The sequence below is a fragment of the Mytilus edulis genome, chromosome 9 (genome assembly GCF_963676685.1).
Source record: "Mytilus edulis chromosome 9, xbMytEdul2.2, whole genome shotgun sequence".
Taxonomy (NCBI): domain Eukaryota; kingdom Metazoa; phylum Mollusca; class Bivalvia; order Mytilida; family Mytilidae; genus Mytilus; species Mytilus edulis.
Genome location: NC_092352.1, coordinates 13499303 through 13511995, shown reverse-complemented (window position 1 = coordinate 13511995; position 12693 = coordinate 13499303). Strand labels below are relative to the sequence as shown.

General features: G+C 32.7%; 1 protein-coding gene across 4 annotated transcripts in view; it reads left to right on the top strand.

The window, feature by feature from the left end:
• The window catches only part of LOC139489532 (CCR4-NOT transcription complex subunit 6-like), an 82669-nt gene that overhangs the window by 23344 nt on the left and 46632 nt on the right, over positions 1–12693 (top strand). For 2 of the 4 annotated variants that reach the window (XM_071276037.1, XM_071276036.1), the window contains one exon: positions 8088–8117. The exons of the other annotated variants lie outside the window; for them this stretch is intronic. In XM_071276037.1, coding sequence (XP_071132138.1) covers positions 8088–8117 — 30 coding nt within the window. The remainder of the gene's footprint in view (positions 1–8087; positions 8118–12693) is intronic. 4 annotated transcript variants of the gene reach the window in all.

Below are 12693 nucleotides of genomic sequence, written 5' to 3'. Positions count from 1 at the left end.
GATTATGGGCCCAGTTTTCAAGTTGGTCCAAATCAGGATCCAAAATTATTATAATAAGTATTGTGCAATAGCAAGAAATTTTCAATTGCACAGTATTCAGCAATAGCAAGAAATCTTCAATTGCACAGTATTGTGCAATAGCAAGAAATCTTCAATTGCACAGTATTGTGCAATAGCAAATATTTTCAATTGCACAGTATTGCACAATAGCAAGAAATATCTAATTGCACAATATTGTGCAATAGCAAGAAATTCCAATTGGATTTCAATTGGAGTTATCTTTCTTTGTCCAGAATAGTAGTTGAATCAACTTAAATCATTGTTTTATACAATATACAATGTATCTTCACTTTTACTACCAACTGATAGATTAAAACAATCTTTACCATTCAGTGATAACAAGCACTTTTTTTACATTTTAATATTTTATGATGTATTTAAATGAGTAGTTATTGTTGCAAACTTCATTAGAAATTTGAATTGAGATCAGTTTTGAAATAAGGGAAAGGGGGATGTGAAAAAAAAATTGGAGGGTCAATTTTTTTCATTTCAGATTTCATAAATAAAAAGAAAATTTCTTCAAACATTTTTTTGAGAGGATTAATATTCAACAGCATAGTGAATTGTTCAAAGGCAAACATTTTTTTTTAAGTTCATTAGACCACATTCATTCTGTGTCAGAAACCTATGCTGTGTCAACTATTTAATCACAATCCAAATTTAGAGCTGAATCCAGCTTGAATGTTGTGTCCATACTTGCCCCAACCGTTCAGGGTTCAACCTCTGCAGTTGTATAAAGCTGCGCCCTGCGGAGCATCTGGTTATTTTAGCATACCTTACCCAAAGCTAGTTGGAACCTAGTAAAGAGTCCACATGGCATCTAACTTCTGTCACAGACACAATCAAAATTCTACCACATAGTCAACCCACTTTACAGGACCTACGTTTATCTATTAGATTTATTATTTATTTGTTCTAATCCTGAATATATATGGGAAATAATTCACACTGGACATGAAGCAAACATTTATCAACATAAAAATCTTTTCCTCTAAAATATAATTGTTTGACTTGAATCATCCTTAGGAAGTTGAATATACTGTAGTTGTTGCTAATTTCTATCAAATTCAAACAAAGGATACATTTATGATCTTATTTCAGAATCATTGTTGATATTCTGAAATTCCTCAAACATGACGTAGACTGCTACTGAAATAGATACAAAATTTTACCCATAACATGCAAATTGTAATTTTTATGGCTGTTTGAAATATTTATATGACTATTCAGCTGGTTTTTAGCAAACAACTGTTTCACAAATATTCCAGACTACACATCCGTATCAACTTGCATCTTTGGCAGCACTTTAACCTGAAGATGTTTTGTGTATAATTATGTCTTGAATACTAATGAATTCACATAATTCGGGCTGTCCTAGTTTTAACCTAGTGTTAATCTAATTACAGATGTTCAAATTGCAAAATGTCATGATAAATTTAGTTTCTTATGTTTCAAATAGAGATTATTTTTTCATAGGATCAAATATTTGCAAATGATAAATGCATTTGTACATTTTATGCTATCTGCCTGTATTTCTTTGATATCATATTTGAAATGTCATGCTTACCATCCACAATAAATTTTTTAAGGGATCATTTGTAAAATATTTTTAATGGGAAGCATACAATAGAAGGTGAATATTGTATTCTGATTTCCAGTTGGTCCCATATCAGTTAAAGTTTTGGTCTTAGCTTAAACTAAGTGAATATGTTCTTCATGACCTGAATTTAAAAATATTTTTTATGCTAAATTGTGGCTTTGACCTTGACCTAGATTTTACAGTTCACTGAACATAGAAATGTAAGTGTGAGCAGTCCTATGGACTCATATTCTTGTTCTTTAACAGTTCAGAAATGGAATCCACTTCATTTTTAGATTCTTTTGTTTTGAAACTATTCCAAGTGCCATATTTGTGGTGTTTATATATTTCAAATGCTTTGTAAATGCCAAAGCACCTTGTTCTTTTTGAAGTTTTCAAGAAAATATTTTCAATTTGTATACTAATCCTTTGAATGATTTGTCATTCCTTTGAAATATCAATCTACCGACACTATTATTAGGTAATATATCATTATGGTTGACCTTTAATTGATGAAATTATAACCTGTGTCCACTTTTTAGCTCACCTGGCCCGAAGGGCCAAGTGAGCTTTTCTCATCACTTGGCGTCCGTCGTCCGTCGTCCGTCGTCGTCGTCCGTCGTCGTTAACTTTTACAAAAATCTTCTCCTCTGAAACTACTGGGCCAAATCAAACCAAACTTGGCCACAATCATCATTGGGGTATCTAGTTTAAAAAATGTGTGGCGTGACCCGGTCAACCAACCAAGATGGCCGCCACGGCTAAAAATAGAACATAGGGGTAAAATGCAGTTTTTGGCTTATAACTCAAAAACCAAAGCATTTAGAGCAAATCTGACATGGGGTAAAAATGTTTATCAGGTCAAGATCTATCTGCCCTGAAATTTTCAGATGAATCGGTCAACCCGTTGTTGGGTTACTGCCCCTGAATTAGTAATTTTAAGGAAATTTTGCAGTTTTTGCTTATCTTGAATATTATTATAGATAGAGATAAACTGTAAACAGCAATAATATTCAGCAAAGTAAGATCTACAAATAAGTCAACATGACCAAAATGGTCAATTGACCCCCTAAGTAGTTATTGTCCTTTATAGTTTATTTTTTAACAATTTTCATAAAATTTGTAAATTTTTACTATCATTTTCCACTGAAACTAATGGGCCAAGTTCATTATAGATAGAAATAATTGTTAGCAGCAAGAATGTTCAGTAAAGTAAGATGTAAAAACATATCACCATCACCAAAACACAATTTTATCATGAATCCATCTGCGTCCTTTGTTTAATATTCATATAGACCAAGGTGAGCGACACAGGCTCTTTAGAGCCTCTAGTTATTTTCTGTGAACACTTGTTTTTTTTAACCAATATTGACTGTAAAATGATAATGTTGCAATAAAAAATGAATTGGGTATACATAGAAATGTCAGTGGCCGAAATACTCTTTTTTTGCTTATACTATAGTTCGTGTGACATTGCTGTCAGCTACTTACCATTAAAAGCAGACGTCATCAATGACATTATATATTAGGTCAATGTATCTAAGTCCTATGCCTACAGTGGAAAACAAAAAGAAAAAGATTAGAACATTTGATTAAAACATTTGATTAGAACATTTGATTAGCTATCATCTTAGAATCAAGCTGTAAGAGAAATGTAATAAGAAAATTGTCTATATTAAGCAGTGGTGTAAACACACATGATCAGTTGGGCAAACTTTAAGCAGGGTTAATGACCATCTTAATCCATGTAATCAATAAAGATGCACTCAAAACATAAATGCTTCATTCCATAAAGTGTTAATTCAGTTGCCCTTTAGGAGATTCTCTTGTTATAACTTTGAAAGTCCATTTTGAGGACATTAGCATTAAGGTTGATGCCCTTTCTCAGTATAATTGGTAGATTATTGTATGGGTTAAAAATATCACCAAAAGATAATTACATCTTTTATTTTTGTCAAATGTCCAATAGCAACCAATTATATTCTGTAAAAACCTCTCATGAGCTTATGTTTGTACTGATATAATATTTTTTTTTTAAATTGAATCAAAATAAAACCTTTGTATTTGTAAATTGTATGCAAAATCTTCTGTAATTCACATAGGAATGTAATTTTACTTGACAGAATGACTTCACATAGAAACTGGACTAAACCTGACATAATTACCTTTCATAGGAATTGGTCTATACTTAACAGGATTACTTCATAGAAAAGGGACTACATTTGAGATAATTTCTTCTAATAGAAATTGAACTATTATCAGAATTACTTTACACAGGGACAGGACTATTCTTGACAGAATTACTTCACAAAGTCTTGGACTAGACTTTACAGAATTACTTCACACAGGAATGGGAATAACTTTACAAAATCGCTTCACATAGTCCTGAACTATACTTTACTGAATTACTTCACACAGGAATGGGTCTATACTTTACAGAATTATTACTTCACATAGGACTAGGACTATACTTTACAGAATAACTTCACATAGGAGTGAGACTATACTTTACAGAATTACTTTACAGAGACATGGGACTATACTTGACAGAATTACTTTACAGAGACATGGGACTATACTTGACAGAATGACTTTACAGAGACATGGGACTATACTTGACATAATTACTTTACAGAAACACTGGACTATGCTTGACATAATTACTTTACAGAGACATGGGACTATACTTGACATAATTACTTTACAGAAACACTGGACTATGCTTGACATAATTACTTTACAGAGACATGGGACTATACTTGACATAATTACTTTACAGAGACATGTGACTATGCTTGACATAATTACTTTACAGAGACATGGGACTATACTTGATAGAATTGCTTTACAGAGACATGGGACTATACTTGACAGAATTACTTCACATAGGAGTGGGACTATGCTTGACATAATTACTTTACAGAGACATGAGACTATACTTGACAGAATTACTTTACAGAGACATGGGACTATACTTGACAGAATTACTTCACATAGGAGTGGGACTATGCTTGACAGAATTACTTTACATAGGAATGGAACTATACTTGACAGAATTACTTTACAGAGACATGGGACTATACATTACATAATTACTTTACAGAGACATGGGACTATACTTGACAGAATTACTTCACATAGGAGTGGGACTATGCTTGACATAATTACTTTACAGAGACATGAGACTATACTTGACAGAATTACTTTACAGAGACATGGGACTATACTTGACAGAATTACTTCACATAGGAGTGGGACTATGCTTGACAGAATTTCTTTACAGAGACATGGGACTCTACTTAACAGAATTTCTTTACAGAGACATGGGACTCTACTTAACAGAATTACTTTACAGAGACATGGGACTATGCTTGACAGAACTACTTTAAAGAGACACGGGACTATACTTGACAGAATTACTTTACAAAGACATGGGACTATACTTGACAGAATTACTTCACATAGGAGTGGGACTATGCTTGACAGAATTACTTTACAGAGACATGGGACTATACTTGACATAATTACTTTACAGAGACATGGGACTATACTTGACATAATTACTTTACAGAGACATGGGGCTATACTTTACAGAATTACTTTACAGAGACATGGGACTATACTTGACAGAATTACTTTAAAGAGACACGGGACTCTACTTGACAGAATTTCTTTACAGAGACATGGGACTCTACTTAACAGAATTACTTTACAGAGACATGGGACTATGCTTGACAGAACTACTTTAAAGAGACACGGGACTATACTTGACAGAATTTCTTTACAGAGACATGGGACTCTACTTAACAGAATTACTTTACAGAGACATGGGACTATGCTTGACAGAACTACTTTAAGGAGACACGGGACTCTACTTGACAGAATTACTTTACAGAGACATGGGACTCTACTTAACAGAATTACTTTACAGAGACATGGGACTATGCTTGACAGAACTACAGTCGACTCTCGTTATGTCGAAGTCAGCCGGACCAGAGAAATATTTCGAGATACACGTAGTTCGACTCAAACGAACACCGGAAGTTCGACAATCTAAGGGACACAACTCTTGCTTAGCTTGGTAAAGCTAAAATAAATCCGGTTGAATATGGCAAGGGGATCGATATTCTAGTATCAGATCGATGTATTTGTATGTCACAGTCTTTTATTATTATAATGACATTATTTTTACTTATTCAATTGTATCAATAAATAAAAAAAATCCTATGGCTTTTCCAAGAGAGTAATTTCCAATCGATAGTTTCGTTATTCAGGTCGGTTAATTATAGCTGACAAAATTGTTTATTCTTGGATACAAGAGATTTAAAAAAAATTTGATTTCTATTCATTTTATTTTGGCTCACTCTTTTTTTTCAAAAGAAAATATAACAAGATTAAAGACGCCGTTTGAGAAGTTTTTAGGTGATCACCAACAGAAGCCATAATCCTCACTTTATACACACCCAAGCTCATTAGTGTAAATCAAAACTAAATTGTTTTGTAAACATTTGAAATACTTTTTCATGAACAAAATACTCCTGATTACCCATTGCGGGGTGTTCCTTAGATAGGAAGCTAATACACAAGAAAGAAAGAAAGAAAGAACATTAACAATGTATCACTAATTATTTATAAAAATTCTATAAAAGATAATCTTAGGTAAACACTCATGGAAATAGCATGTCATAAATCAATACAGTGGTCAGTGACCGGAAATTTAATTACACGTGTATTGTCAGATTAACTCTTCAATCCAGTTAAATCCCGGAGGTCATGTTTTGACATAATATGTGTATTAGTTCGAGATAAAAAATGAATTTTGAATGCTTTTGTTATCCTTGGGACCGTAAATTTAGTTCGACTCATCCAATTTCGACTCATCAGGAGTCGAATTACATACTTTTGTATAAAATAAAGTTCGGGACCACGTGAAAACTTCGACTCATCCGAAATTTCGAGTCAACTGAGTTCGAGACAACGAGAGTTAACTGTACTTTAAAGAGACACGGGACTCTACTTGACAGAATTACTTTACAGAGACATGGAACTCTACTTAACAGAATTACTTTACAGAGACATGGGACTATACTTAACAGAATTACTTTACAGAGACATGGGACTCTACTTGACAGAATTACTTTACAGAGACACGGGACTCTACTTAACAGAATTACTTTACAGAGACATGGGACTATGCTTGACAGAACTACTTTAAAGAGACACGGGACTCTACTTGACAGAATTTCTTTACAGAGACATGGAACTCTACTTAACAGAATTACTTTACAGAGACATGGGACTATACTTAACAGAATTACTTTACAGAGACATGGGACTATACTTGACAGAATTTCTTTACAGAGACATGGAACTCTACTTAACAGAATTACTTTACAGAGACATGGGACTCTACTTGACAGAATTACTTTACAGAGACACGGGACTCTACTTGACAGAATTTCTTTACAGAGACATGGAACTCTACTTAACAGAATTACTTTACAGAGACATGGGACTCTACTTGACAGAATTTCTTTACAGAGACATGGAACTCTACTTAACAGAATTACTTTACAGAGACATGGGACTATACTTAACAGAATTACTTTACAGAGACATGGGACTATGCTTGACAGAACTACTTTAAAGAGACACGGGACTCTACTTGACAGAATTTCTTTACAGAGACATGGGACTATACATTACATAATTACTTTACATAGAAATGGGACTATACTTATCAGACAGAGTTACTTCAGACAAAGCCATAATGTAATAGCCAATTAAACAATGTTTAGAACTATTCATTTATAAAATGTCATTTTGATGAAAAGTTAACATAGTCAAACTGTTATTAACCAGTGCTCCGTATGGTCTCACCTCAGAGTATGCAGAGATGAGACTAATGCATGCTGTTTTCAGCGGTGGCAGTGTCAAAAATGTGTATACTTTGTGTTGAAGTCATTTTAAAGGTGAACCACTCATGGTTGGTCAAGATTTTTGGCATGCAGTTATAGCAACATTGGCACATCTTATTTCCATTCTATTGACTAAAACTTTTGCTCAGTTTATATGATCAAGTTTGTGATAAGATCAGTTTAAGAAAAACAATTAAGGGTTTTGTCAATGATATTTGGGATGCAGTTGTTTTAGCATTTGCACATCTAATATTGTATTTAAATAGTATTGGCATTTCTCATTGCTACAAAGAAAACTTTTGCCCTGCACTTTCAGTCAAGGTTGATTGACTTTGGATGCTTTGCACAGTTTACATAATACATTATTTGATTATGTAATTTTAAGATGAAGTCCTGTTGGTAAGTCAATAATATGGGGTATGCTATGCATTATCATTAACTTCTCTTTCCATGGAGATTATATGGCCCATCCCCCTCAGCTATGGTCTATTGAATTTTTGAACTTTTACATACTATTTTCATATCTCAAGACACAGACACACAATCTCAAGAATTGGATGGTAAGAATATATTTTGTTACTTTGCACTTGCTTCATACTAACAACCTTTCACTTAGGCAATGAGCTAAAATACTTTACCAGTTGAGCAATTTGTAGAGATGAATAAAAAGTACAATTGGGAAAAACATTTTAGTGATTGATGCTGTGAAAGGACAAGCCTTTTGAATATGCACAGAATAAAACATTATTTCACAAAGAGGGGAGAACAAATTCAAAATCAATTTAGGAAATAATTTGTAGCATTTGTATTTGAAAACACAGTACATTTATTGCTTATATCCTTTCAAAGACAAGTAGAAACGGAACAGAATATGAAAATGAGAAGCAGAAATTGGAGTTTTGGTGAGCTAACAGATGTATTAGTGTTGTTGTCCTTTCTGTTGACTACTAATCTGAATTACGAGTTGTTTCAAGTACAGTGTACTAACATGTTTATATATGTCTAACGGTAAAATACACCATCTTGTTTGATGAAGGCAAAAATTGTTTTTTTTTATGATATATTACTACTAGGTCAATGTTTTCATAATTAGCTACGGTGACTACATGGTAAATAAGTTCTTGTGAACTCCAAAGTTGCCAGCAATACATGTTATGTATCCTACGGTAATTTTTAGCATGTCATTATACAACATTAATTTTTTTCATTAATGAAGTTGAGATTCAACAGAGTAAAATTACTTCCAAGTTAAAAGATCAACCAAGTAAAATGACCTCAACAGTCTGAAGGTCAACCAAGTAAAAAGACCTCTATGATAGTTCAAAGGAGTAGTATGCTGAAATTACCAAAATTGTTAAAATCAAATTGACTTATGAGAACAGCAGTTGAAAATCCCCTAAATCTTGATGTTGATATGTATTCATATACAACAGTTGTTTGTATAACCTAAACTGGACTCCAAAAAATAATTGAAAAATAACAAATAAGGGCATTGACCAAGTTTATATACTATGACATTCAATGATAATTTAAATATTTGTGAGTAAATTGATTCTTTCATAGCAGATAATGTATCAGAATTAAATTTCGTTTTCTGTGAATTAGGTTAATTTGATCAGCTGACTGTACTTACTGGCTCGCTAGGAAATAACTTGATCAGCTTATGAATAAGCTAGCAATTCATTTCAGTTGGTTTTTTTTTTCACTAGGTTACCAATATATATATGTACAAATATTTCAGCACAAATATTATAAATATTGTAAGTAAAAGCTGGGGTTAAAATGTTGAATAAGGTAAAATATGTCCCATTGAAGTTTTTTTACTACCGCAAAAATTAAAAAAATTTTGGTCATATATTGGTATCACGTTGGCGTCGTCGTCGTCGGAATACTTTTAGTTTTCGCACTCTAACTTTAGTAAAAGTGAAAAGGAATCTATGAAATTTTAACACAAGGTTTATGACCACTAAAGGAAGATTGGGATTGATTTTGGGAGTTTTGGTCCCAACATTTTAGGAATTGGGGGCCAAAAAGGGCCCAAATAAGCATTTTCTTGGTTTTCACACTATAACTTTAGTTGAAGTAAATAGAAATTTATGAAATTTTGACACAAGGTTTATGACCACCAAAGGAAGGTTTGGATTGATTTTGGGAGTTTTGGTTCCGACAGTTTAGGAATAAGGGGCCAAAAAAGGGCCCAAATACGCATTATTCTTGGTTTTCGCACTATAACTTTAGTAAAAGAAAATAGAAATCTATGAAATTTAAACACAAGGTTTATGACCACAAAAGGAAGGTTGGGTTTGATTTTTTGGAGTTTTGGTCCCAACAGTTTAGGAATCAAAAATTGAATAATAGGGGTTCTTTGATATGCCGAATCTAACTGTGTATGTAGATTCTTATTTTTTGGTCCCGTTTTCAAATTGGTCTACATTAAGGTCCAAAGGGTCCAAAATTAAACTTAGTTTGATTTTAACAAAAATTGAATCCTTGGGGTTCTTTGATATGCTGAATCTAAAAATGTACTTAGATTTTTGATTATTGGCCAAGTTTTCAAATTGGTCCAAATCGGGGTCCAAAATTTCATCAAAAATTGAATAATTGGGGTTCTTTGATATGCCAAATCTAACTGTGTATGTAGATTCTTAATTTTTGGTCCCGTTTTCAAATTGGTCTACATTAAAGTCCAAAGGGTCCAAAATTAATCTACGTTTGATTTTAACAAAAATTGAATTCTTGGGCTTTTTTGATATGCTGAATCTAAACATGTACTTAGATTTTTGATTATGGGCCCAGTTTTCAAGTTGGTTCAAATCAGGATCCAAAATTATTATATTAAGTATTGTGCAATAGCAAGAAATTTTCAATTGCACAGTATTTAGCAATAGGAAGAAATCTTCAATTGCACAGTATTGTGCAATAGCAAATATTTTCAATTGCACAGTATTGCGCAATAGCAACAAATATCTAATTGCACAATATTGTACAATAGCAAGAAATTTTCTCAATTGGAGTTATCTTTCTTTGTCCAGAATAGTAGTTGAATCAACTTAAATCATTGTTTTATACAATATACAATGTATATTAACTTTTACTACCAACTGATAATTAAAACAATCTTTACCATTCAGTGATAACAAGCACTTTATTTTACATTTTAATATTTTATGATGTATTTTAATGAGTAGTTATTGTTGCAAACTCCATTAGAAATTTAAATTGAGATCAGTTTTGGAAAAAGGGAAAGGGGGATGTGAAAAAAAATGGGGGGGGGGGGGGGGGTGTTAAATTTTTCTCATTTCAGATTTCATAAATAAAAAGAAAATTTATTCAAACATTTTTTTGAGAGGATTAATATTCAACAGCATAGTGAATTGCTCAAAGGCAAAAAAAATATTTTATGTTCATTAGACCACATTTATTCTGTGTCAGAAACCTATGCTGTGTCAACTATTTAATCACAATCCAAATTTAGAGCTGAATTCAGCTTGAATGTTGTGTCCATACTTGCCCCAATCGTTCAGGGTTCAACCTTTGCAGTCGTATAAAGCTGCGCCCTGTGGAGCATCTGGTTTAGCATTTCTCAAGGTTCAGTTTAACTAATAATTACTTACATGTAACATAACAAAAGCCCTGATTTTCACATACAAAGTTCCCAATAAGGCATTAATAAACCCTAATAATACCATGTGTTTATATCTAAATCATCTGTCTACAAGCCATTCTAAATATTTGGTTTATGGTACAAGAAAAACAATATTTTTTATGGAAAATTGAGTTCTCACATGTTGTCTAGACAAAAGGCATTATACTACTGGTTCAGCATTTTTTCCATTATTCAATTCTGTAAATTTTGGCTTATAGGGAGTTTTCCATAGCTAAATATAAAGGCTGTATGCTGACCTGACCCGTACACTCTCTGTCTTTTATTAAAGTCTGTATGCTGAAACCTTGGAATCCGTCATAATAAAACATCTCATGTTTAATGTCAAGGCCTGCGCTCTGTTTCAGAGACTTCACAATAAATGGCTGATACAAAACATGATGGTCTTTTAGTTTTACCTTTATTTTTTTTGTCGTATTTTTTATGAGAAAAAAAATTTCTGCACCTTTTCAACCAGTAACATGTTTCTCTGCATAGATTGCACCACAGTTTAGCTCCCCACAGTACTGAATAATCTAATGTAACAAAAAATTGGAAGGATCACAGAACAATATATTTTGCCTAGATCAACAGGATAAAAAATGGAAATGATGCAATACATTAGATTATTTGCATACCATATACTTAGTATGTATTACAAATGAAATATCTCCAGTGATCATAAAGGATATATGTCTGTTACTAAGAGTTGTATATGATAATAAGATACAGCTTTATAAACTAACTGCACCAAAAACTAATGACACAACACTTTTTATATATGCACTAAAATCAGTACTTTATCAGAAGAGGGCAAAACTTATATACTACATGTATAAGTTATATGGTTTGCTACTGACCCCTTACAGATCATACCCGTAGCCAGGGAGGGTTTGGGGGGGTTCGGACGAACCCTCCTTGAAAACAAATAAGCACTGTTAAAGTCAATGTTCTGTTCGAATTCTGACTGTTAAAGTCGAGTTTGTGAGTCCAACGAACCCCCCCTAGGAAATTCCTAGCTACGGGCCTGCAGATCCATCGAGGGTTAGTGAAATATATAGGGCTGAGGCCATTAGTACCAGGACGTTCCAACAATAGTGAAGATAACCTGTCGAAAAAAATATTGACTCCTGTAGTCAAAAGTCGGAAATATGAAAAAGTGTATTAACGGAAATGGTTCTTAATTAACAACAATTTTTAGCCAAACATTAAAAACACAAAAGAAAATTTCAATTGAAAAACAGTAAGGGAGAAATGAGTACTTACAGTACAAATAAATAATTGTAATGTTGGTGACACTATGCTGTGTCTTTTTTATTAGTGCCTTGAAAAAAATTTGTACAAATTATTTCGAAAAAAATCCATACTAAAAGTTTGAATTCATTATTATTAATTTTATACCAATCTTCGTGTATTTTGCTTGTATTCACCATAATAATTTTTTTCTGAAGGCTTGAATGGAGACTTTTCCAACCCAAGAAATCAGATATCCA